The sequence below is a fragment of the Megalops cyprinoides genome, chromosome 17 (genome assembly GCF_013368585.1).
Source record: "Megalops cyprinoides isolate fMegCyp1 chromosome 17, fMegCyp1.pri, whole genome shotgun sequence".
Classification (NCBI taxonomy): domain Eukaryota; kingdom Metazoa; phylum Chordata; class Actinopteri; order Elopiformes; family Megalopidae; genus Megalops; species Megalops cyprinoides.
Window position 1 is genome coordinate 7824607 of NC_050599.1, and position 27061 is coordinate 7851667.

At 40.7% G+C, this 27061-nt stretch overlaps 1 protein-coding gene across 2 annotated transcripts; it reads right to left on the reverse strand.

The window, feature by feature from the left end:
• Positions 1-2915: 2915 nt before the first annotated feature.
• On the reverse strand, positions 2916-25198 carry mia3 (MIA SH3 domain ER export factor 3). 2 transcript variants are annotated; one of them, XM_036549540.1, is made up of 28 exons: positions 25040-25198; positions 23534-23667; positions 22512-22598; positions 19606-22000; positions 19004-19300; positions 18784-18917; positions 15348-15479; positions 14971-14992; positions 14749-14837; positions 14569-14646; positions 14024-14134; positions 13873-13944; positions 13671-13775; positions 13179-13301; positions 12899-13001; positions 12533-12588; positions 11502-11592; positions 11274-11412; positions 10680-10842; positions 10243-10278; positions 10084-10151; positions 9502-9599; positions 9264-9377; positions 7635-7700; positions 7497-7543; positions 5753-5818; positions 4930-5215; positions 2916-3889 (listed from the first exon to the last, which is right to left on the reverse strand). In XM_036549540.1, exons 1-28 carry the CDS (start codon positions 25158-25160, stop codon positions 3573-3575), a joined length of 5550 nt encoding a protein of 1849 aa, XP_036405433.1. In that variant the 5' UTR covers positions 25161-25198; the 3' UTR covers positions 2916-3572. The 2 variants fall into 2 exon arrangements, with proteins under 2 accessions (XP_036405433.1, XP_036405434.1); XM_036549541.1 differs by lacking the exon at positions 5753-5818.
• Positions 25199-27061: the final 1863 nt, after the last annotated feature.

A 27061-nucleotide genomic window follows, 5' to 3' on the forward strand; every position in this document is an offset into this window, starting at 1 on the left:
CCCTGCATTTCACATTAAGCAGGTTTTAAAGATCAGTACTTTTTTTTGAGGACCTCACCATAAAATCTCATCCTGATCTCTCAACTGTTGTCCAACACCTCAATTCTGGTAAACAGGTCTATTTGCTATTTACAACTTCTGTTTCTCTGTGTAACTATTATAAGTAAACTAGAATTGCAGAATTCCACACTCCTAATTGCTATCCTGTGCTTCTCATACAGGTGAATAGCCACCCACCCACCAGGGAATGACAGGTGAATATTTCTCCTCAGGAGGGACGTCATGATCTGTACTGCCTTTCCTTCCTTTTTATCATATGTGACACGCGACGATTGTCTTGATTTAGTTTCCATTCCATTATTGTTCTGTAGCAGACAAAACTGAAGCTTCAAGTGCTTAATTGATATTTACTCTTTCATACATACACCATTTTTCAAAAAGTAAGCTTTGCAGTCATAACAATATCTCTGACCTCCACACCCCCCCCCTTCCCCAACATGTTTTTTAACTTTTTAAACTAAGCCTTTGAGTGGATTTAAGTTCAGCAGAACTTGGCCTTACTTCTGTACCCAGCGTCTTATCCAAAGATCTCCAGTCTCAGTCTTGTGTCTTCCTGAGCACCAGACACCAGACTGTGTCAGTGTTAAATGTCATGTCTCAGGGACAAGTACAACTCCCGGTTTCAGCTGATGCATGACTGCTGGAAGCCTGCTGTATAATACCTCATTTTTTTATTAAATGCTTTGTGAAATCATGATGTGAGTAAAAAGGAAACCAGAAAGTGGGTTGTGGGATTATTGAAGCAGGGGCATCCCTCTGGAAAAGCTGGGATCTGTAAAATCATGATGGTAGGGCACAGATACACTGTGCAAAGGTAGTCATAGACTGGCATTATCAGGACATAGAAAATGGAAGAGTTATTGCATGTTAGAAATTTTCTTATGTTTTATACAATGTTATATCCACAAACAGGCAAACAGGAGGAACAGGAAGATACTGACAGATACTGACTTTGATGACCCAGAATGGTCATTTGACCAGTGATGTGACATTTGAAGAATCAGATCAGAGTGGTATAGTTTCTTTATAGGTCAATTAGTCTTATAAGCATTGTGTGTGCGCAGCATATTAAAATCCATCATTTAGGATAAGTATGAGCTGTTCCTAGATAATTGCACTATGGAGGAGTCGGCATCAATTACAGAGGAAGGTAACAAATAGTCATGAGTTTAAGGTATGTTTTTGGATTTTCAAAAGGCATTTGACTGAGTACCATACAAGTAACTCATTCTAAAACTGCCATCTTCAAATCTCAGACAATAATCTCTCAATGAATTTAGAACTGACTTCTGCACAAATGAAGGAAATGTCTGTGGGTATCTAGAATATTCAGGACATAATCGCTACAAAGGATCTCTGTTGAGTGACCTTCTGAAGCTGGAAAAGCATGGATGGAAGTAAACCATTTGGATATTACTAAAAGAAAAGTCATGTAGTAATGATAATGACGACTGTCTAATAAAATCCAGAAATAGGAAGACAAATGGTAAATTAAATTTAATGTAGGCAAATGTACCAATACTCTATTTTTCACAATGAAAATATCAGATTGTGAGAACATTGTCGGAATATTTTATTGGGGAAAGTGTCCCAAAGACTGGCTGTAACATTTACATTTATTCATTTAGCAGACGCTTTTATCCAAAGCAACTTACATAGGTTACAGTTCTTTACAATGTTATCCATTTATACAGCTGGATATTTTTACTGAGGCAATTGTGGGCTAAGTACCTTGCCCAAGGGTACAGCAGCAGTGTCCCAGTGGGGATCAAACCGGCAACCTTTCGGTTACAAGTCCTGCGCCTTAACCACTATGCTACACTGCCACCCAGTAACAGACTGATCTCCATCGAAACAGACAACTGCAGAAGCTGTAAAAAAGCAAACAGAATGCTTGAGTCAAAAGGAAAGCACTGACTACACATCAGCTGGGGTTGCACTAAATTCATAAAATGCTTTAGACTACATTTAAAATACTTGATTCAGGTTTGGTCACATTACAGAGAGGATGTCAAGTCTCTAGAGCAAGTAAGTGAGCAGGGCACCAAAACCAGTTCCGGGTCCAAAAGGGACAAATTTCAGTACATACACTGTATCTAGTCTCAGTAAAGGGACGCTTAGAGGGTACAGGCCCACTACTGAAGTGTTTTTTTTACAGACATAAGTAGCTTCAATGGGTCACCCTAACATCACATGTAGTGAAGAAGAGAACACAAAGTCTGGATTCAAATGTCTCAAAGCCCTATGCGACAGAGACATTCACTCCATCGGGTAGAGGAGCAGTTAATAGACAATGGCAATCTCTCATTGAAGTTCAGTTCTAAAAATTACTGCAGATTTAAATCAACCTTAATCCTATGTATATGCAATTAATAGAGCTGCAATCCAAATGATCAGTTTACTTTGGCAGAATTGCTATCCAGTTAGCCTTTGCACACAGTTTAGGATTTTAAGTAATTTCCTTCACAATGATTCAATGCTGAGAAAATGCACTTAGTCAAAAGCCAGTAATTTAAGGGTTAAACAACTTTTCTTTACAATGTCAGTTTTACTATGCTATCTGCAAGCATTCATTTTGAAAGGTGCATGTTAATGTAATGTTATTAACATGTTAATGTTAATATTTATGAAAAAAATAACTGATTTGAAATGCATGAAGCTGATTAAATGCTTGCAAGAATGACTCTATAAAACAACCTTTAATTCCATCACATTTAAGTAAGAACAAAAATCCCTCAATACTGTGACTAATATGAGAAAGTGACAGCACATTACCTGAGCATGGCTTTTAACATTTAAACCTATAAATTATTATTATAGTTATTTCCCATAATTGTTGTTTGTATTATCCCTGGGAGTCTCAATATTTAAAGAAAAAAGCAGAAAGCCAGCAGGCCAGAGCAGTCTGACATGGTTATAGGTCTGTCTTTATGCAAACTTATTAATAACAGATAGCATCTTTTCTGTACCATCTTTATTAATACAATTTCTTAAGAATATTGTAAAATAAGTTATACATCTGTCCATTCAGTTACACAATGACTTACCTTTACAATTTATTGAGCAACAGCTTTGGGTGTGTGACAGGTGCTTCCAACAAAATCCAAACCAGCTCAGAGACATTTTAATTTAATCAAACAAGTATTTCCACAGGAAATCTTCAATTTGCATAATCAAAAATGCATTTCTGAAAGATCACCACTGGTCTATATCTTTTAAAACCCTACAAAGGAAAGCTTCACGCGTACATGTAATAAAACGTGATATTGCACTGTAGGCCGCTGCAAAAGGGGCAAGCCTTACTAAATATTCTTCATGACAGTTTAAAGGTTTAAACCCAGACAACACAAAGACACAGCCTGTTTTCTCAGGATTTAATATTGTTATTTTATGGATATATGTATTTTCTTTAACCAATCAGAACTAAACGCAGGAAAAAAAAAAGAAAAAGTAAAGATATACAAGTCCCATTCCCTGTTGAAATGTGCACACACCTCCAGAGGTGTCACCTTTTAGGGTCCATTGAGCGGAGTGGCTGGTGTCTCTCTGGGCACTGTCTGCTGTGGGATGTTGTCTCTACGGTCAGGGCCGTGGTGGGGAGCCTCAGAAAAGTTCCTGGGCTCCGGGCCCACGTGTTGTGGGGGCGGCGGGGGCCCGGTGTGGTCTCTAATGCCTGGGGGCGGAATGGCTCCAGGGGGCAGAGGTCGGGGCGGGACAGGGTAATCCCGGGGTCCATGCGGGTGGTCTCTCATGTCAGGGTGAAATTCTTGAGGGCCGAACGGAGGAGGTCCCATTGGGTAGTCTCTCACAGGTGGAGGCATGCCTCGTACTGAGCGGTGAGAGGAAGGACATTGGAAAAAATTTGACCTTACCCAACAAAAAAAAAAATAAATAAATAAACTGTTAAATAATAGTTAAAATGTAACTATGTATAATATGTACATAATACACATAAAACTATATTTTGAGATGTCAGAAAATTTCTCCTCACATGATTTCATTTTGACTGTTGTACTTCACAACAATGATGTTGTTGTCTTTTAGAATCTAGTGTAGACTGTGCAATGACAATTTGTCATCTGCGTTACTTTGGCTGGTCTTCAGACCACAAGATCTACGATCTATATGATCGTGAGACTCAAGAAGAATTTGTAATCCATAGAAGATCTCATTTTCCTGTCACGTCAGCTGGCATCCAGCCAAACGACACAACAGTAAGCTCAAGATATTTTCAGTAACAGACGCAAGATAAAAAATTAAAATTCAAAATACCCCCCCAACGTATCACCGAACTCAATTCAGCATTATACTGCAGGCCCAAAATGATTCTTAAAAGGAGCCTGCTTGATAACCAAAAGTCGAATATTTAAATGGCGACAGTAAAGAATGCTTCCATCCCACCGTTTTTCATTCCTACATGCATTTAATTTTTAGGAAGGAATTCTTTATATAAACGGTGCACAAAGAACTTCTGGATAAGAGAAAGTCAGCCTGATGGTGATTAGCAGCTGTTAGACATGTACTCAGGCTGTACCTCAGACTAAGTCTGCGTACTGAGTATTCGTAGAACAGACTCCTTGGGTGCCTTCAAGAGAAAGCTGAAAACTCATCTCTTCAAGCTTTATCTCTAGTCTTACCTTCCTCTCCATCTATCCTATCTATCCACATTTTCTATTCAAAAAGAAAGAAAAAGGACTACACTAGTTTAGCACTTAACTCAGTATTTTACTGACCTCTTGTAGTACTTTTCGATAACTACACTTAGCATTGTGATGCACTTACTTGGACATCGCTCTGGGTAAGAGCATCTGTTAAATGACGCAATGTAATGTGATGTGATGTAATGAGTACAGCATAGTGAGATCTTACTGTAAGGAGGAGGCACTGGTCCATAAGGGCGGGGAGGGCCGTAGGGACCCATCGGAGCGCGAGGCGGTGGCAGACGAGGGTCGTGTACAGGAGGGCCGGGCGGCATCATGGGTGGGTGCCCGTTTAGAGGCGGGGGCATGGAAGGTGGGGGTCCATGTGGAGGTGGCAAGGGGGGCCCAACCATTGGAGGAGGGCCGTACCCTTTAGGCTGTGAAGGTGGGCCAGGGACTGGAAAATCCCTGATTGGTGAGGCAAGGAATGATGGACCTTGGGATTTCAAGATCCTCTGGAATTTAAAAAAAGGGAAAAAAAAAAAAGTTAGTTATATGATGGTAAATGCATTCTTTGTTGGTATTCAGGCTTGACTGTTGGTAATAGGGGTTTGATTTTTTTTTTTTTCTGTTGTTGCTGAAACCAATACCAAGTCTGCAGTCAGTTTTACACAAGAATGCATGGATTAAAAACATTCAATTGAAAACCATGCGTTATTGGGGAAGCAAGTTAAATCACAAGATGCCCCCCCCCATAGTAATTGGTAAGTAAAGTTAAGAGCGCCCACAAAGCTCATAACAATTTCAACCACATTCAAGACTGATTTCAACACAAGACCGTTTCAACAAAGCTTTTCCAAAACAGTATAGATTTTTTGAGAGAGGTTCACAGAATGGGCACGCTTTGTCAAACGGGTCTGTGATGCCGGTCTGGAAGAGGAGAGGCCAGCCGGTCCGGCCACCCGCAGAAAGCCGCGAACGCCGCTGCGCGGGCAGCAGACGCATGCGCACACACACCAGCAGCCACCCAGGCCCCCGTGCCTCATACTCACTGCCTCTGCCGCCTCGGCACCCGGCAGTGGAGAGGATTCGGCCTCACACTCTACAGGGGCGCTCTGCTATAATGCAGCCCAACCCAGAGGGAATGGAGGGGAAAAACAACGTGACTTCACTCATACCTGGGGCAGGAGTGGGTAAACTCTCCATTTGAAGAAAACTCTGTTGTTGTGTGAACAGTGTTTAGCAATGGACTTGGCTGCGTTTGGTTGCGTTTGGCTGAAATGACAACTTTCATGTTTGAGGGTGATTGCTGTAATCAGCTGGTGTGGTTCTGTTTGAGGAAAGACTTATGCATGCTACGTGAACATGTACTGCTGAAATACAACCTCTAAATGTACACGTAAGTTTCCTTCAAATGAAGAGATGTTTAATGTGAGAGAGGTATGCTGAATAATGCACTCAGATATCAAGTAGAGCCATCTGCTCAGTACCAGCACACACATTTTGAGCATACAATATTATCAGTTAGGTCTTTCACCCTAGACCTGACAGCTTTAACAGGCCTGCGATAACAAAAGAAAATAAAGTCGCCGTCAAAACACATAAAAAAATATTTTTTAAGGGAACTCGCAGAACAATATCAATCACGGTGGCTACAACACTGTGGGCTGAATTTATTTAGGGCATTTCTAATTTAAGTCTAAAAATCAAACGTATATGGATATTCAGTCCACAGTAGCTTGCCTCAGAGACTCCCCAAATGAGATGAATGTATACCCTGGAAAATGGACCTCTGTGTGGCATGACATTTTTAAGTATTGATACAAGAGTTGGTTTCAACAATTTAAGTACTTTTACCACAGCCAATGTAGCCAATGCGACAGGTTTACAGAGACGTTTTACATCTAAATGAAATTCATCATTCATCATCTTTCTATTTACTAGTGCATTATCTTTTGAAAAATACGTTCATCCACTGTGTAAGCAGGAAAGGCCACCTTAAAGAGGCATGTGGCAGGAATGTACAGGGATGAGGTCAACTCTAACACAGAGCAGGTATTAGAAGTAAACTGTAGTTGTGCAAGAAAACAACAGCAATGATTCTATAGAGAGCTAGCAAGTTTTCAACGTCAGCCCAGAAAAGAGTGGTTGAAATGAGAATACTGCTGTAAGGCTGAACTATAGTGTGCCCCCTATCAAAGTGTAGCATGTTCTATCACCTGATGAAGCTTACATTTAATTGCTACACCTACTGCAGGCGTGCTGGAGAATAACTTATTTACTGTAGCACAGACTTCATGTAAACTAATTTATCACAGAGCATAATCATCTCTGTTTTTTGACATTTATAAAAGCATCTATACTGTGCCTGTAGTTCAGCACCCTAAAATGCTTTCACAGGTTATTAATTAAAGAGCTGGGATTTAAAAGGGGCCAAGTGAGTCTCCAGTTGATGTTGGTACAGGATTCCAATGCAAGGGGGATTGGGAAGAAAGACTTGTTCTTAAGTGTATTCAGTCAAGTTCTGTGGAAGGTTAAAACTTCTCTACAAAAGTGCAAGTACTCATATGGTTTTACACCACTCGCTAACACAAGTCACTAAGAACCTTGAGAACCATCAGAACTGAAATGTCAAATCTGTTATGTCATCGTAAAACTAAATTGGATGTTACGAGCCCTCAAATCATGGGAATTGGCAAACAAATTAATTGCATTAAGTATGAATTAACATTTTGAATACTGAGTCACTATACCAATCCTATATGATTTCAGCCATTTTACAACCTGAAAACTTACCGATCCATCCAGAGTGGTCGGAGATGATGTCCGTGGGACAGCAACATCTAGAAGAGAAAGACCATAAAATGATCACCAAGGGGACTTGATAAAAACACTGAATAGTAATCAGGAAGAATGCAATGCAGGGAGACGCACCAGGTCTTGCAGGCAGAGGGTGTCCAAGGTCAGAGTACCTTCCGTGAGGGTCACTTGGAGGCCGTCCTGGTTTTGGAGGGATAGGGAGAAATGAGATACAAAAAAAATGAGGAAGAAAATGCCCAATATTATGAAACTTAAGTGCTTGGCTGTTCCTTTTTCTCCCATTTGTCTCTGTGCCCATGACACAAGCAGAAGTACAATGCGCAGTTAAAGCACTAGAGTACTTGGAGAGAATGTCCAGGTATACAAAGCCAAAGAGCTCTCAAGACTAATTCATTCCGTTCTCAAAGTATACAATAAATGTCAATGAAGAATGCCGGAAGCACTGCGCAGTGTCACAAAGACTCCTCCATTATGAGGCTTGCAGTAGCCTGGTCGTTTCTGAATGTCTCATGCCAGCAGAGTGAAGACTGCTTCTATGAGTCTACAGGAGATCGCCAGGTGATGACACACCAGCCCTAGCCATAACAGGTGGCAGATTTAAGTGCTGTGCACATTAGCATCCAATTATAAAAAAACCCCATAAAATCTTAACAATGCATTAAACTGTTCAAAACTGTTCTATCCTTGCCCTACTAGGTAGACATAATGGGCCAACCACATACGTGGAAAAAAACTAAGTCACAGGATTCCTTACTCTGTAATTCTGGCTGTTCTTATGGGTTAAGGCTATTCCAGTTCATCTTTAAGAACCCATTTCCCCTCCTGGTTTACAATTCCCCAGATCTTGATCATAAACTGTTTCTACCATCTTCCCTTGTCACCCAAGTCCTTGAACAAGCAGCCGAATGCCAACTGTCTGCTTTTCCAAACATACTCCACCTGATCCTTTTCAGTCAGAATGGAACCTACTTTCCCATACAGCGGACTCTCTCTACTCGCACAGCCCCTTTTGTGTTGCAAGTCTTCTTAATCTTTCTCCTGCTTTCAAAGCTATGGGTCACTCAATTATTGTTTCTCTTGTGAGTAGTGCCAGAAATTCCCACATCAGCATTTGTTTTCCCTGGTGAACCTGTTAGAGTTATTCTGGTCTCATTACTCTCCACTAGAGCACCTCAAGGCCCCACTGGTTCTGTGATTACTTTCTTTCTGTCCCCACTCACTAGACACTTATCAGTCCTCCACTGCAGCAAGCAGCAAAAGATACCCTGTACAGAAGCCTCTGAAATATTGTGACATCAACATAGAGCCATAAAATAAGCATGTGTAATGAACAAGAGGATATTTACATATGCCAACTAAGTGTCAAGCAGGGTGGGAGGAGGGGGTGGTGGTAAGGAAGGGAGAACATGAGATAATCGCGCTTTTTAAGAAGGAAGATGAAGAGTGTCAAGAGGGGTTGTCAACGAAAGGCCAGTACAGGGATGGCATTAGGGGAAGGCACAGATCAGGAGAAGTCAGTGAGAATGGATAACTTGGAAAGTCTAAAGCAAGAGAATGAAGGGGACCAGAAAAAAAGAAGGATAGAAAGGTGTAAAAGTAGGCAGAAAATCTAAGCATGGGAAATGGAGCTCCAGCAGAGAATAAAGGGATTGAAAAGCAAGAATTTGGAGAGGCAAGAAGATGTGAAGTAAGTGGAAAAGAGAAACCACAAAGGCAGAAGTTGTCCAGGGAACAGCGACTCACCAAAGGGCTCATTTCGCCGCCCAACTGGTGCGGAAGGTGGACGTCCTGGGCCCTCGATCATTAACGGGGGTGACGGGGCACCTCCGCTCACAGGAGAAGGACCGTACGAGTCTCCTGTGTGAATTATTTTAACCATTGACTGAAACACTGAAAATTCCACCAACAGCCCAGACACAGCATTGCAAGAAGGAAAAGAGCTTAATTTTGTTAACACCATCTCCCTATTCGAGGAGCTTACCTCTCCGAAGAGGCGGCATATGCTGGTCAGGACGGCCAGGTGTGGGCTTGAAGAGTGGTCTCTGAAACTCCGCCAATTTATCATTAACCTCCACCAACCTAAAAAGACAAAAGAAAAATATCATTCATACAATGCTAAGCTTAGCCCTGTTAGAAACACTAGCTATTTGGCTCAGCAAAGAGGATGCAATGCAAGTTCAGATCTTACACCAGTGATCTCAGCTGACAGTTAAAACCCTCTGAAATGTGATCATTAATTAATGGCTTGGGGCAGCATATGAATGCGTTTTTGTTAATTACCACTGAAGAAAAAAATCCAGCTTTATTTTCATCACTGTCAAGAAAGGTCTATAAACGCTAAACAAATTAAGGCCAATTATTATTTTTTGTACCGGTCACAGTAAATGCAAATCTATTCATAGCATTTATTTACACAGAGTGTAATAAAATACTTGGGGATAAAAGTGAGGATTAATTACTTGAACGGATAACATCAAATCCAGAGCCATGTTCTGGTATTAATCAAAGTGCACATCCTGTCTCAATATCCTTTTTATGTGGCTGTGTTGGCCATTATACTCACTTCTGCCGAAGGTTGGCGGTCTCCCTCTTCTCCTCCACCAGGGCTCTTTCTGATGCACGCGCATTCAGCTGCAGCCAAAGGAGCAGGAATTAATATTCTGTCTCTTTCATCGAGTCAGAGAAGTGCATTTGCGGAAAGCGGCTTGAGCCTGTTCCTTACCCAGTTCTCATGCGCCTTCTTTTCGTGAGCTGCGATCTGGAGAGAAACGGGCGACAGTCAGCACAAGATCCCACTACGACAATCTTTGAAAAATTTTGGGGACACATCCAGGCAGTTTTCATTTTAAGTAAATGTAAAATATAGGGTTAAAGAGGTATATAAAAGTATGAAGTATATAATATCACTAAAAAGATCCAACTGCTCACATTTAATGCACTCACATATCTGATAAAGATATACTTTTAAAATCATACTTTCTGAATAAAAGCAGTGATATGAGCAGGAAAAACAAACCTAACCAACAGCCCTTCAGTTGGCTGGGACAAATGAAAAAATGTAGTTTTGGGTCTATGCATCTCGCCAAACACATAAAGTATGCAAACTATGAGGCACTGAAGGCCTGAAGGCGCGTGTTGGTCCGGGCTCGACCGGCTCACCTGGGTCTTGTAGGACCTCTCCGTTTTCTGTAGCTCTTCCTCTATCTCCTGGATTCTGCGCTTGTGCGCCTTCAGCTCTTCCTCTGCCCGCAGGGCTTTGCCATCCACTTCAGAGAGTTTGGTCTCCTTCTCGCGTCTCTCGAACTCCTCCTGAGTCAGTTTCCTGCAGGGTCACGGCGGCAAAAGGGGCTGCACGTCATTTTCAGTACTTATGGGTGAGAAAAGGCAAAGCTGCAACACGCTGTCAGCTGTCACGCTGTTTTTTTTATCATCTCATTTCATGTTCACAGTGCATAGGTGGAATACATAGTGAATAAAAATGTATGGCTGTGGACTTCAGTTTCAGGAGTGCAGTCTTCTCTTTTGTAGCCCTCCATCCAATACTAAATATAAGGATGCATGTGCAAGGTATGCCGTGTACCTGGAGTCAACATATTTGATAAGTTGGGTGCTTGCATCCTTCAAAAGTATGTTACTTTCCCTCGTCATTCAAAGACGCCATCACAACAACTCTTACAAAAAACTTACTGCCCGTGTCATGACGTCAGATTATCAGATTATCTTTCCCTTGCCACCTCTTTGCCTGATACTTACTGCTGAAGAGCGTTCTCCTTCTGTTGGTACAACTCATTCATTATCTCAAGTTTCTGCTGGATGGTGTTGAACTGGTTTTCTAGCTGGCACTTCTCACCGTGAAGAGATGCTCTGTCGTGTTCCAGCTTCTTGATTTGTTCTAGGGCACAGGTGGCAACCATTCAGATACAGGGAATGTTAACACTGGAAATTATATAACTGGACAGGAAATGCCCATGTGAAATGTACCTTCTAGGTCATGCCTTTGCTTTTCTTCTGCAATCAGCTTCTCAAGGTATCGATTCCTTTCCTCTTCTACAATTGAGAGAGTGGTCTTCACCTGTGTTAGGAAACACAAGCCTAAATTACACCTGTAACCCTCACAGCCTGTGCAACAATAATGCCCAGCTAAAAATGTCTTTTTAGAGAAATTAAGTATGACAGCAGGAAAGCAACTGACATGATCACGTAGCATATGATCCTGCTTAAAATCTATCTTCCATCTTGCGCATAGCGCAAAAAGTACACTGAACCGCACAATATGTACAGTGCATTAAAAACCGTACCAACCCCTAACCTGCCAGTGGTGTTTGGAATATATGGAGCTTGCCATCAAGCAATGTTTAAAACCGTTTAAAGTGTTCAAACAACTACCAAATGATCTTGGAACTGAGAAAATGCAGATAACCACATCTGGTTGCTATCAATCAAGGAATCAGGGAATCCACACACAAAATGAAAACTACTCCCACAAATCTAAGGCTTTGTTTAAAAGTATGAAACAGCCACTCCAGTATTGTGCAGAAGGCAACATCTTGTGTTCCTTCGTGTAGCTGCAATAAATGCCATTTTAGGCGCAACACACAAATTGCACAGCTCTTTCATTAAAGAGTGAAGAACATAATATTGCAGACTAGGATGGCTTGAATCTTGCACTGCTTCGTATCACAACAACACCAATGGTGTTATATACTAGTCTATGCTTGCAAGCCTGGTTTAAAATGGTTGAACAACTGCAGCTAATAGTGGGCCTCCCCAGGGCATCACCTGACACCAAAGAACATTCATTTTCACCATACCTTTCTTTAGCATTGACTCACACAGGGATATTAACCTTAGGTCTGTACTCTAATTGTGCTACAAAACCCACACGCAAACCACACTGACTACCGCCCTCCAGCTACATGACAACATTTTGGTATCTGGATGCATTAAAAATGTTTTTTTTGCAACTACGCAGCAAATGGAATGATTTCGAGACACAGAGCGAACAGAATTACCCTGGAGACATCCATCATCTGCTTAATGCGGATTTTCATTGCATCATTCTTCTTGTCTGAAACAAATGAAAATGAAATTAGATAACATTAGATAATCACCTCTACACGTCGCGCACCTGACTGCTTTGGGTCATACTCTTTATTTTGTTTTGGAGTGAGAGGGTGTCCCTTTCTGCATTTATTCTGCGTGTTTGTCTGATTTCTTCTGAATATTATTGTGCACGTTTTTCGTTTTTCTTTACCACTACAACAGACACTTTCTTCCACTGCACTCCTTGACTGTAGACTGCACTTTTATCTAATTTGGCCCCGCTGTTTAGGGGCAGAGAAGTATGAGGGCAACAGGATGAAGCCCCCGGGACTCACCCACGGCCTCTCCGTTGGCCAGCACCGGAGCACTACCCTTCTGCTGCTCTGTGCTCTCACAAGCCTCCAGCTGCCTCAGCTCTGAGATGCAATCAGACAAAACCTGCACAGAAGAAAGAGAGACACCACCTTAAACTCAACTCATAAACAAAAAAAATCTGACCTGCCATTGGGACAAAACCAGCTCTCCGACCCTCAGTACAGGCGCAGAAAGAACCAGGAACGCCAACATGACTTGACTCCTGAGTTACAAAATGAGATGCTCAAAAGATTGACTGACCTCGATCTCATTTTCCTTATGCACGAGGGTGTCCTCCAGGTCTTTCTGGGATTTCTGGTAGACTTTGATTTTGTCACTCAGGTCCTTGTGCTTCTCCTCCCAGTCCTTAGCCTCTCGCAACAGCTTTGAAAGGGAAAAGTGGCAAATAATAAAAATAGAAATCGTACTGTGACAAGGTGCAGTGACACTAAATTCTAGTGATGAAAGGCTTGATGAACCCCACAATCAGACTTTGCTCTCCTTAAGAAAACACTATCATAGGTTCAGATCTGAGTCTTTCCTAACACAGGACAGCTCTGCCAGTTTTGGGGTTCATGACTATAGCTGTGTATCTGCAGAGCTGCCATCCGCTTGCAGCCATGAATCAGACATCGAGCACTTTATCAACCAACACCACAAACACTTCACTGCCAGACAACAGGGTGAAAGACCTCAATTAATTCTCTTCATGCAATCAGTGTCAAAACACAGTTCATCTGCGCTTCTACTTACAGATTTTTTCTTGTCTTTTAAAGCACCGTTTTCTCTCTCCAAGGATGTCACTTCGGCTTTCAGAGCATCTTCCCTGATTCTGGCCTCATCCATAAGAACTTGAACCTACCATGCAAACATTATGATTACCAAAGCGGTCGTTACCATCAACCATGAAAAATGGCACAGCATTAAAAAAAAATTAAAAAAAAAAAAAATCTACCTTTGAAAGCTCATCCTTGTTGCTCTTGACGATGCGTTTAAACTTCTCGATTTCCTTTTCAGTCTGTGAAATCTGTCCACAAAAAAATGAGTCATTTAAAATCAGTTACGTTCACCACCAGACAAAAAGAGAGCCCTGCGGAAATGCTCACCATTTCCAGCTGTTCCTGGTTCCTTCTGCGCTCCTTCTCCATGTCCGTGTTTAGGGCACCCATTTCGGCCTTCATCTGCTCGCTTCTTTTTCGCAACTCTTTGAAAGACTCCTTTATGAAATATGAAAAGGAAGTACTGTGTAAACTGCTAAAGGTTCATCCTTCATTTAAACAGCCAACTACTCCAGCCACGGATTCCGTGCAAGTGATCACAAGTCTTGCGCCAAAATTCACCTGTATCCCAATGTTAAACATTGCTGAGATTTCCTTTTCTGGTAGAAAAATGTGTTACCAAGTAAAGTTAAAAAATGTTCCTCTACTTCTTGTGCTTCTCTGAGCCCATTTAATGATGAAGGAATAATGCACTGTTGCACTTTTAACTGGAAGCGGAGGATTTCTGTAACGCACCATTTTCTGACTCACACAACACATCTTCCACATGTCATGCTTGACTGGTGTGGATTGATTTGAATTCAGCAGCATAGCCAGGTCAGCCAGCACAATTATGCAGATCTGCAGACACAATGGCAATTTCTGCATCTCACCTTCAGCTCCTTGTTTTCACGTTGTGTAGAAGAGGCAGATTTTTGAGATTCTTTCAATTTTTCTTCACACTCGGTGATCTAAAATAGACAAAAACAGATCATGGGTGTTGAGTAACACTATCTGTAACCCAGATCTGCACAGAAGGGGGGAAAAATGAAAAATAGGCTTCTGAACCTTACCTTTTTATTCAAGTCTGTTATCTTGGCAAGAGCTTCTGACTTCTCATCAAAGAGTTGTGTTATTTTTTGTGCAAGCTGCTTTTCAGTTACTATAAACATAAGAATTAAAATGAAAATCAACACCAATCTGGCTCTACATGATTCTAAGAAGAGAATAAATATGCTTCCATTTAAGACAAGAAATAAAGTACTGATATGAGCTACAAAACAAATGAAACTTACGCAGATATGTCCGGCTTTTGACCTAGAAGAGATGTTGGGGAATAAAAAAATACAGATAATTAAACTCCAGGCTGAGCACAGTAGAGCATCTTAGCATGATGTAGGTATGCAGGTTGTAAGTGTTGCTATTAGGCGCAATGCCATACAAAAGCAATAATCACTTTTTGGATTGACATGTTTCATTTTACTTTCTGCTTTTACCCATTTTGTACATGTTCTTGTCTGTCCCGTTACTTACGTAATATATTTTGCCACATTAGGCTTGCAAGACAATCCGAATAAGGGCATCTGTCACATAATTAGGGAAGTAGAGCAATGCACCTCTGCCCGTTTAAGCTCTATGGTACAACATGAGGGGATAGACAATCAGGGCTTACAGTGAGTACTGTCCTCCAGAAGAAGGCCAAAAAGGTAAAGATCCCAACAGCTGCTGTGCTAATCACAGCCTTCCAGGGCAGCCCATGGAAAGTGGGGCCTGGCTGCCATTCCTCAGGCAAGCTGGCAATGATCTGAAAGAAAGAAAGAAAGAGAGAAAGAAAGAAAAAAGTCCAGCATTAAAAGACCTGCACCCTTGGGCTAACTGGTGGCCATATAATCAAATTTGCATACCATCTTTACTTTACTGCATACAAAAAAGAAAGCAAGCCCACTTTGGTTAAAAGGCATTGGCACCCACAACAATTGTTAGAATTTCTAACAGAAGAGTTTGGGACACCTTAGTCAATTAAGGCCTGAAAATGCAAAAAAAAAAAAAAGCTGGTGTTGGTAAGCGAACAGCTAAATTCTTCCAGCAGAAATACAGTCAAGACCAGCTGCTGGGAAAATAATTTAGCCATTTCCTTACCAACAACATCTTTTTTTAATTTCACCTTTTCAGGTTACATCACATAAAACACCCATTGCGGCATCTACAGACTTCGTGAATAAACACTTCATAGTTGTGAAATGCATGGATAAATACTTCTCACAACTCAATCCTCAACATTTCCTATTTACATGCTGCTTGTCTGCCCTGCAGCGATCTCAACCTGAAAACGACACAAAGGAAGCGGTGCAGCAGAGACTGCCGCAAGTCACCTGGGGGCCAGAGCACGCAAAGCGGCCAGTGTGCACAGCACTTTGACCTAAGACGCTTTAACGGTTAATCGATCATTAATCATGCACAATTTGAATGCACGTCTCGGCATACTAACACACCCCACCTCATTACTACTAGTAGGATCAGTTTTTCTGCAGCAGCAGCGGTTGAGGGATTATCGACCGTAGGAATAACGGTATCTAGCTACGTCACTTTACTAACGTGGATTTAGTATGTCTTAATGGATTTTTATCCGTGCGACAAACTAAAGACTACAAAGTAGGTGGCGAACAGAAACACTGATTTATACTGTCTCCATGGAATATTAAAGGTTAAAGACAGACAAGCTAAAAATGTCTCATTAAAGAACTGATCTTGACTGTCAGTTTCAACAATAATTTCTTTGAACTGTTCATAAAGCGAAATTGGCCAGAGCGACGGAGTTGACACCGTAAACACAGGAAGAGTCGTTTCACCAGGTTTTGCCACGTCCAAGTCGATGTCATTCTCTGTCAACTTTGGCAGCTGTGTTAGTTAGCTAACTTAGCTATCAAGTTACAGCAAGCGCGAAAGTAAAACAAACAAGACAAGATACATTTCCTGTAGCTAGTTAGAAAAACTACAACTAGGTAGATTACAGTTCTACGTCGACATTTGGTCGAAGGTACGAATATAGTATTTGTAACGTTAGCTAACAGGCACAGAAACGACAATATCAAACGAAACGATCTCAGGGGTACTGCTGACAAGCTGCAAATATTTAGCCAGTTAGCTGGTTGGAAGTTGAGTATGTCTGTTCAAGCAAAACAGTGTTAGCTGGCTAGTGTTGCTGGAGAGAGGTACTTACATCTCCGATTGCCTTTATAAACAAGACGGAAAACGCAGTTGCCTGGTTAAGAGCAGGAGCGAAAGTGGTGACTGCCTCCTCTGAATCCATTACCTCGCCGAAAAACCGTTAGCCAAACGTGTACCAACCAACGTTACCTATGCCCTGACAAATCTGGATTAAAATGCGATCGCCATTATTCAGTCCACTTCGGTCTCGCCAACAGTGATCTTAAATAAAGATCACATCAAGCACAATCTGGACTACTTAGGTAATTAATTAGCCGTAGTTAGCTAGCCATCAAGCCGCTTGCTAACATATCAACAGCTGAATCTTTTCGCTAACGTTAGCTAGCTAGCCTAGGCCTCTAAAATAGAAATTAGGATTCGCGCGAAAATAACACAACTTGTTGACCTAAACAGAAGATACTGACTATGCTGTTAACAAAAACAACAAAGTCGGCAAAATATCTTCAGAGAAAATGTCCCGGCGGTACGGAACCCACGGAGCCCCCCGGCTTTATCCCTTTCAGTAGCTGGTTTAGCAGCTGAACTTCACCCTCCACTGTGAACACGTCAACAATTGCCAGCCGCACATGCGCATTGACGCTCACCTTCTGTCTTTAGGCAGGTGCTGCCAACTTCTCCCTACATGTACACCTTTCTAGCAATGTTAACATACGGACATCGGGAAAGTGAAATACATAAATGCATTAAATGTATTGTTTATATATTGTTATATACTGGGGGACGTTGGGTGACAAATGAAACACGCAAAGTAAGCTAATTGCAAATAAAAATTACAGGAAGTGAGAACCATTGTGGACAGGACCACAGTGTCAAAAGCCACGTCGGATATTACAGTACCGTTGAAAAATTCCTATTAACTGCGCCAATGAGACAAAATTCGGGGTTTAGGGAAAGAGTTTAGGGTTTAACAGAATCTACACTTGGCATCGTCATATGGTCTACAAATCTGCAATAACAATTTTAGACAAGATTACTGTATGGCACATACTAAACTTAGATGTGAAAAAAAACTTGGATATAGTAATAGTCCTAGGTTTTCATAGAGATGGACACTGCTGAAGCGGTCAAAAAGCAAACAGGAAGCTGGGACATATATCAAAAGTAAAAATTAAAACATCCTAAATAAAATTTTGCAATGTCTTTGACCACATTTTGGGTACTGTGTTCTGCTCTCTGCACCACATTAAAAAGACACACCGTATCTATTACAATGTTTGATATTAGCTGATACAGTCGACAACTACCATAGAACAACACTGCTAATTAAGCAAGTGACGTCTGTGATTGTAAAGAGGCGTATTGTGCTTAATCCAAAGTGCCAGCACACACACAACTGAGACAGATGCCATCTGATATTGACACTATGGTTGTAATTCTATCCTCTGAATTGCTCATCCTATTCAGTGAGGCCTCTGTATTAGCGGATACAGACATTGTAAAGATCCATGAGTACACCCAAATTTGACCTAGTAAAACACAACCTATATCAGCACGTACATTCAAACATTCAGTGCAAGCATGTGGAAGTGTCAGCGTACTCAGGGCCCTTCACACCAGTAATAATTAGGTCAGTTTAAATAGTAAAGGCAAGGGGCACAACTTGAAATCATTGTATCAACACAACATGAAACATATGAACACGAAGAAACGAAAGTATTTTACTAACAATGTAAAGCTAGTCGTCCTGGCTTTCCTCAATGCAAAATCATAGACTGCACTCATTAATTCTAGGCCTATGCTGAACTGAAATGTTTGAAAACCCATTTAGTCAATCTTGCACCACAGTGACGAACAGGGAAAATATTAAGACACAGCAGATACAGAATGACCTGTATAACCAAGAGAAAAGCAAATAATGGAAAAAAAAAACATTTACTTACCATTTCCATATACAATCCTAAACACTCCTGAGCCAGGAGGAGTAGACTACCAATAGTGACAAAAAAAGATGAGGACGGACTGGCCTCTGGCTTATCTTCATGGTAATCAGAAACACTTGCGGAATCCAGAGAACCTGCAGACACAGTTTTAGCTTTTGTAAAGCGTCAATGTGACAAAATGGTACTCTACCTTTCAAAGAAGGTGTAAGAGAGAGCATACCTGAGGATGGGTGCTCAACCCCGAAACCAAAACCTACATCCAACTGATTCTCCAAAATGGCTTGAGGTCTTTTCTGAATCTCCTCGGAGTCTTTGAAAATTTTTTGGTTTTCTTTGTTTTTGTTGAAGTGACCCCCATCCTCCTCTAAACCCATATCAGGGGCATGTAGTGTACTGTCTAGGGGGCTGTCCACTAGGTCATTAACATGCTCTTCTTCATAATCACCAGCTTCCACAATACTTTCAGTTGTGGTGAAGTTCTTTAAGATGTCCTCCATAATTTCAGTGTGTTCCCCCTCTAGAATATTAAAAGAAATTTAAATTAGTGTTTTTCCAGTAGTTAAATTTATAATCTTATTTGCACTGGGAACCAATTACTGTTCATCATTAATAATAAAGGGTAAAAGGCTGGATTAATGAATGTCACTGCGGCAAGGTTACTCTTGCCACCTTAAGAGTTGTACCTTTAAGTTTGTGTAGTGAATATATATATATTGCACAAAGTGATATGGATTTCATATGAAATCTATGCAGACTACTTATTGTATTTTTGTGAACATGCAAATCCATGCAAAGGACAGAAAAACCATGCGTCACAAATACCTGTATCTGCAGTCAGGGGAACACTGTCACTGGCTGTGGAATACTTCTGCCGCAGGTGGAACGCCAGCTCCTGAAAGTCATCCAAGACTGCCGCCTCCTCATCAAACATGGTGCCGTCCATCTGCTGCAGCTCTGTGTGCTTCAGCTCCCGAGCATCCAGCATCCTCTCAATTTCATCCATGATCGAGGTCTCCGAAGCTTCCAGGATGCCCTCCAGTGCTTTTTCAACATCTTCACTAGAGTCCACTTGTGACTGTCTGGCTGCCCTCAGCTCCTGCTCGAGATCTGTAAACATGGCTTCCACTCTGAGAAGGTGCTGGGGACCCAGATATTTACGCATACGCTCCATGTCCTTCTCATTAAAATGGCTCCTCAGAAGCATGAGGCTTTTTATACTGTCACTGTATTCTACTTCTGGACTCTGTTCTTCCATCTCCACAGCGTTTTCATTTTTGTATTTAGTTGGAGGCTCAGTGTCTTTCATTTCAGAAGGCGTCTCACCCTCCATCTCCTCAGACTGTACGTCTGTCTCACGGTTTTCAGTGATCAAAGGAATGCTGGATGCTTCTTCAGATTCATGGGTATCATTTGTTGGCTTGTACTCCTCCAGTTCTTCAAGTTCTGTATCAGTTTGGGGTTCTTTGGCCCCCGGTTCCTCAACTTCTGTCCCACTGTCTGCATTTTCCTCACTGACATCAAATTGTTCTGTTTTGGATGAAGACAACATGGCATTCTCATCCTCAAGCAGCTCTTCTTCATTGTCTCCATCTCCATGATCTTCTGATTCTTCTTCCTCTTCAGAATGATGCGGAGGACTTTCTTCTTCCAATGCGTCTTCGAACAAATGTGTAATCTCTTTTTTGGCGTGGTCCACTTTCCTGACAGTTTCCTCATCAGGTTCCACATTCAAACTGACTTTTTCTGTTTTCTCATCTCTACTGACAACTGGAGTTGGATCCTGAATTGCAGATTTTTCACTCGGAATGTCCTCATCAGATTTTTCTTCCTGCTCTGAATGCACTGAAGTTTCATGTTTCACAGACACTAAGTTTTCATCATTGGCTGTGAGTGTTCCGGATGACTCCCTGGGAACGCTTCCAGCATCCGGCTTGCTTTCATCTGGGGATTCTGACTTTTCATCTGTTGCGAGTACGGCAGGTTCAGGCTCATTCGATGCTGCGTTCCTTTCCTCTTCCACTTTTGATATATCCTCATCAGATGACATTTCCTGTACAGTTTTCACTTCAACTACAGATCCATGTGAATCAATATTAGGCAAACCATCATCAGACTCTTTAATACTGGGTTCAAGGAGGTCATCAAAAATTAATTCATCTGGAGAATTTACAGTTTCCTCTGGCTCTTTGTGGGGATCAGAGGGTTGCAGCTCCTTCTCTACGTGTTCCGATTGTTGATCCTCAGTCTTTTCAACCCTATCTGATTCAAAATCATCTTCGTCATCGTCATCTTCCACACTGCTCACTTCGTCCGTCCTTTCACCACCACTGACAATTGCAAAAACTGTGTCCCCCAGTGATGTCCACACGCTCTTGTCTTCTTTGGCTTCCTTCTCCTCTTTCTGCTCTTCTGATGGCAGTTCCAAAGTACTGTCATCATCTTCTGAATGAGCAGGTTCTGAAATTCCTTCCTGTTCTCTTAGAGAATCTTCCTCTGAAAAGGACAACAGTGGTACATCCCTTGAGTCATCCGTTTGTTCCACTGGCTGATTTTCTGGTTCTTCACCTTCTTCTTCATCAAAATAAGGGGTCACCCTCCACGTATCTTCATCATCTGAGGTAACAGCGTCAAAGGTTGACCCATAATTGGTCTTCAAATCAGGAACTGTTTGTCCCTCTGAAACATGATCTGCTTTTTCAGCATCCATATCATTTTTAGACAAAGTCTCTTCCTGTATGTCTGAAGGAGCATGTGTGTTCTCCTCCACTCGTTCCAGACTATCCAACACTGAAGCTCCCGCATGCTGATCTGCACGCAAGTCACCCTTTTCATTTTCGTCCTCTGTCTCAGCTTGCACTTCAGACTCCAGTTCTTTTGTATCCACTGTTTCATCCCGCTTTTCAGAAGGCAGCTGGGAGGAGTCCATAGATTCTAAATCACTGAGGGCTCTGTCCTCGCCCACTTCCTTTGCATTATCTTCCCTGCCAAAGTCCTCAAAGGGCTCATTCTCATCCACAGACTGCAAGTCCGTCTCAGTATGGTGATCTTTTTCCGCTTCTTCCACGCTGCTCTCTGTGTGTTTGTTTTCATCCTTCTCATCTGAAGTTTGAGCTGAATTTTCACTCTCTGTTGATAACACCAAGGTGCCCAAAAGCACATCTATGTCATAATTTTCAAATTTATCATACCCAGTATCAAAACATACAAAGTCTGTTTGCTGAAAATGAAAAAAAAAAAAACATTATTAGTGATTGTATAACACCGTCAATTTAAACTAGCGATCCATAACACAGTGCATTTAAAATCTATGATTAAAAGGTGTATGCAATACTGTGATATAAACATACCAACAAATTAACTTAAATACAAGACATTAAAAAGAGCCAGCCAAACTTGAAAATGCAGTGGCTACATGGTTCAAAGTATGTTGCAATTACATTGGATACAAAAGATTCCAATCAAGGATGAATAATTAAATCTGATCTCAGATTCTGATCAACAATTTGCTAAGACTCTAGAATGACACCATGTGCAATTTCCTCTTACGAAAAATTGGTTTAGCTAGGTGCACATTACACTGCATCAACACATAACCAATGCCTATAACAATACAGTAATACAAAACAGTCAGCCATAACAATACAGTATAAGTAAAGTACCACAAATGTCAGATAGAGTTGGAAAATGTTAGAGGAAAAAAGGTCAACTTAATTAAGTAATTTTCTTACCTCAGCAGGGACCTCTAACTCTTTATCAGTGTATATGTGATTGATTATTAGCAGGTCCTTTGGGAAATAGCCAAATCGGCTTCCAACCTAAAGACAATTAAATAAAACCAAAATCATCTTACAAATAAAGTGTTATTAGAGTTCAGGCATTGGATAAATACAGTCATTACAGTCTACATTTCAAAACACGGGTCTTAACACCCATTCTGTGTACTAAACACTAGTGCCAACAGTCTGCACATTTAGCAAAAGAAATGTCTTATACAATATCACTTTCCTGTAAAACATAGGGAAAAACAACAATACTCTTGTGGAGTTAATGGACAGTCATTGACACAAGAATATTATATGGTCACTTAATTCTTAGTACAAGTAAGAACTAAGAGGTGGGATTTTAAATCTTTTGCCAAATATGACATTATAGAATCACTGTATTGGTTTTCTGATACATGAACAATTAAGAACCAGAGTACCACTGAACTGTGTGAAAATGTATAATCACAGGGCATTCACTGAGCTACTTAATACTCACATAAAGGCATCTGCAGAATATTGAATGCCACACGTGTTCACGCTATTCTCATTTTTCACAAACTTATGAAGAACAGGATATGAGGGCTAAACATATTCAAATGGTTCCCTCCAATCTTTTCTAGTTCCCACTGACTTCCACATATTAAAAAATATATATTTGACTACTAAAGGAGCGAGTAAACAGTAATTGTTTGCCTATGTAACTGAATAAGTAAAATGTGAATGGCAGGTAAGTTGACCTGAAAACTTGCAAACACACACCTTGACCTTTGCATTAGTTTTATGAATGCTTTTTTATTTACCTCTCTGCATACATACCTCTCTGTTTGCTAATCTTCTTATTTGTCTTCTCTCCAATAGACTCTATTCTATTATATTCCTAATCCTTATATCCAACCTGATATATGTTTCTACATCTATAATTTTCAATCTCTTTGCATGACACTGAGTTTAATAATGAATGCATGCCAATTTAAATGTGTACTCACACTTCCTGCCCATGCATTTGTCTTCTTTCCTGACAGTTTATAGTAAACATATATTGTTTCTCCCTTTTTGAAACTTAAAAAACGACAGTCAGGTCCGTTGAAGTCCTGAGCAGCCTTCCCCCTACACAGCAGCACTGGAGGAAGAAAACAAAATAATAAAAAGATGAAACTCCAACTCGTGTTGTTTAGATAATTAGCATGATCACCTTAACATTCAGCAGTCTAGCTTGAATGAAAGTCTGTGCGCACACTATGTTAACGTCATTTTAATTACGAACAGTGTAATCAAACACCGTTTTATCTGTAAGGAGACAACCTACTTGGAGATATTTCCTGGTCCGGATAGGGAGTTCCGGTCACCAAATTGTTAAAGAAAGGTGTTCCGGTGATGAAAATCTAGGGTTCAACTTTCACTGTAAAGTACAATATTCGCCATCTTGGTTTTATGCAGCATCTTTGCCGTAGTGTACATCTGGCTGCTAACAGTTACATAGTAAAATATCAACATCTACGAAAAGTAAGACTTCTTAACCAGTCGTGATGAAACACAGCATCGGTGTATAAGTAAGCAATCTACAATAAAACCACAGCTTCCATAGAGAAACATAACTCCACAACGCAGTTAGCTACGCGTTGCCTATAGACGATGATATCCAGATCTTGCTACGACTATACCTGTAAACAACAAAATATCGCCAGATAGTTTACAAGCTGACTTTGAGCCCGTCTTAAAAATAGCATCAACAATATTATCTAACCAGTACTGACATGCAGCTATCCAACTGGCAACCTGTTGTGGTGAGTGAAATTCAATCGCAAAATTGATATTAGCTAGCTAGATAGCACCTTAGCTATTTTAGACATCAGGGTCTCTATCAGTGGCTATCTGCACGCAAAATGATTTAACTAACTGCTTACATTTGTGGATTACCTACCAAAATTATTGCCCGGCTAGCCAGCACGTTCGTTACCTTGCTTTCTATAAACTTTGCTAAACTTCATTTAGTGCATTCACTATGAATACAGTACATAGCTTGCAGGCTAGCTAGCTAAATCTCTTTTACGATGTTAAGAAACTAACGAAACGTAATCTAGATAATTATCACAACTTGCAGAAACAAAAGGCTACTTAGTTTGCTGGTTCGATGAGGACAGGGTTCCGGGCTAGATAAGCTAACGTTTGATTACATGGCCAGCAAACTCGCAACGTTGCTAACTTAGCTACCAGGGTTAGCTACGGCTATGCAGAACTGGATAACTAGACATTTACTGGAAAGGTTAAACGTTCGACATGCTGCTTTGTACTGTGGTGTTTTATCATGTTACATAATAATCACAACACTAACAGCACAGTGGGCCATAAAACACCTCTTCTGTAGTGCCAATAGGTCAAAGGCAATACCGGTTTGCTTGTGTGTCGTTTTTTTCCGCTGGTAAGGAGATGAGCCCGACTACTTTACATCGACCAGCGTTATCATCTAAAGTTCAACGACCCGCAATACTCACTGCTACATTCTTCGTCGGCACATCGTTTGAAGTCCGAGAACCTCTTATCCACAGCAGTTTTAGATATCGTTGTATGAACAAGCAAAATAAAGAGGTATAAATGCAAAACGGTAACAGCCATGCTGGCAGGGCTATATTATGGCTACAAGCTGCCTGAGCATGAGCAGACCGAGCCGACACGTCAGCAAATCCGCAGGGCTGTAGCTAGTTTGGGTAGGGATGCAGGATGTTCCTCAAGGATGTGGATGTTGGAGTCAAATTACACACAAAAAAATGATCCAAGGAATCTTAAAGGTGCCCTGAAGCGTTCTGTTACAGATGTGCTGTTGACAACAAAAAGAACAAGTTAATGCCAAGCAAACGTATCACACAAATAATCATCAAATGGCAATACATGATTAGATGAAGGAAACCGTCTCGTGTCAAGAAAAAATATTAAAATTTGACGTTATTCTTCATACCAAGCTTGTGTGTTAATTTTGTGTTTAATTTAATGGTAAAAATGATTTATGTTATGAAACCAAGTACCTGGTTTGATATGACCCCCCCACAATGTAAAATGTGACAAATTATAAAACTTTCATTAAGATGCTTTATGATTATCAAGCTAAGAGTATAACCCATTTTGACAACATCGACCTCTCTCAGACTAGTTTTTCATACACTGTCTAATTGCACTGTTCGTACAAATGTCTAATTTGTCCTAAAAAAAAGGTACCTGCGTACATGTCATCCATTCTTTCATTGTCATTTTCACACAAAGGATCAAATCTGATTGTATTTGCCTGGAGCCTTAAGTCATTTTTGTTTACCCCCAAGTCAATCATGGACATGAAGCAGTGGGTGTTCTTTAAAAAAATTGATCTGCTCAGTATGAATGGTCTTGATGAATGATATGATCTCAGACACTGTGAACAAACATTCTTCACCAGGCGACCACAGTCATAAATATTACAGTGAACAAATTTACACTTCTATTTACATTGCTCTCAAAATAAGCATTTTTCTCTAAAAAATAATTTATTTCAGAGTCCAAAAAATCCACCACATAGTGTTCCCCTTGATTTTAACATCTGCTGTTATCCATCCAGTAATGCCTTTTGTGCCTTTATGTTATCTTGAAATTGCTGTTGTGTTCATACAACTGGTTGCCTGCCATGGCTTTTTTAGCAAATGTTTTTACATGCTTTTTATGCTTTGTACGTTCTTCTTTTTTCATGCTAGCGCCAGTTTGATTACTAGTAAAAATAAGTCTACTACAACTGCTGCATGAGTGGAGCAATTGCTTAAGGTTATGCCCATTCTTTGGATGTTACATACCAAAACACAAAAAATGTAATCAATGCCCTCAGACCTCATCATAACATTTTTGGATGACTAAAATCATATCATGTAGAGATGCATTTCGCATTACCAGCTTCATATTAAGCTATTAGTAGAGCCAACATAAAGTGTCAATTTATGATTAATCTTAATATTTTGTGTTTTGTTTCACTGAGTATTTTGATCACCAAGGTCTAAACTGACAAAATATTGCATTTTGATTTAAGGAAGATATTGCCACTTGTACAAACATTCCAGGTCCTTTTCAATCAATCAATCAAATTTTATTTCAAATAGCATATATTTAAAATCAAGATTTTCACAAACTGCTCTTCAATTACTATAGTTCATTTTCCAGAGGGAATCAAAAAACCAGAAAAACCCTGGCCAATTGGGGTAAACTGGAAAATTATTCCCTGACCCCGGGAAAGGGCGGTCGAGAGACTCCTGGAAAATATTAATAAAAAAAAAAACAGAAGAGATAACACTGACACAATGCAAACACACAACAACATATATGTAAATTCCTTTCCACTGCCAGTGAGGTGGACAGGGGATTGATATATTGGCCTCGGGCGGGTTGTGAGTGGGGACCCCCCTTCTGAGAGTGGAGATGCAGCAATGGTCCAGGCATCGTATTCGCTGTGGCCAATTACAGCTGGTAGCGGTGCTGTAGAAGCGCTTGTTGCTCAGAGAGGA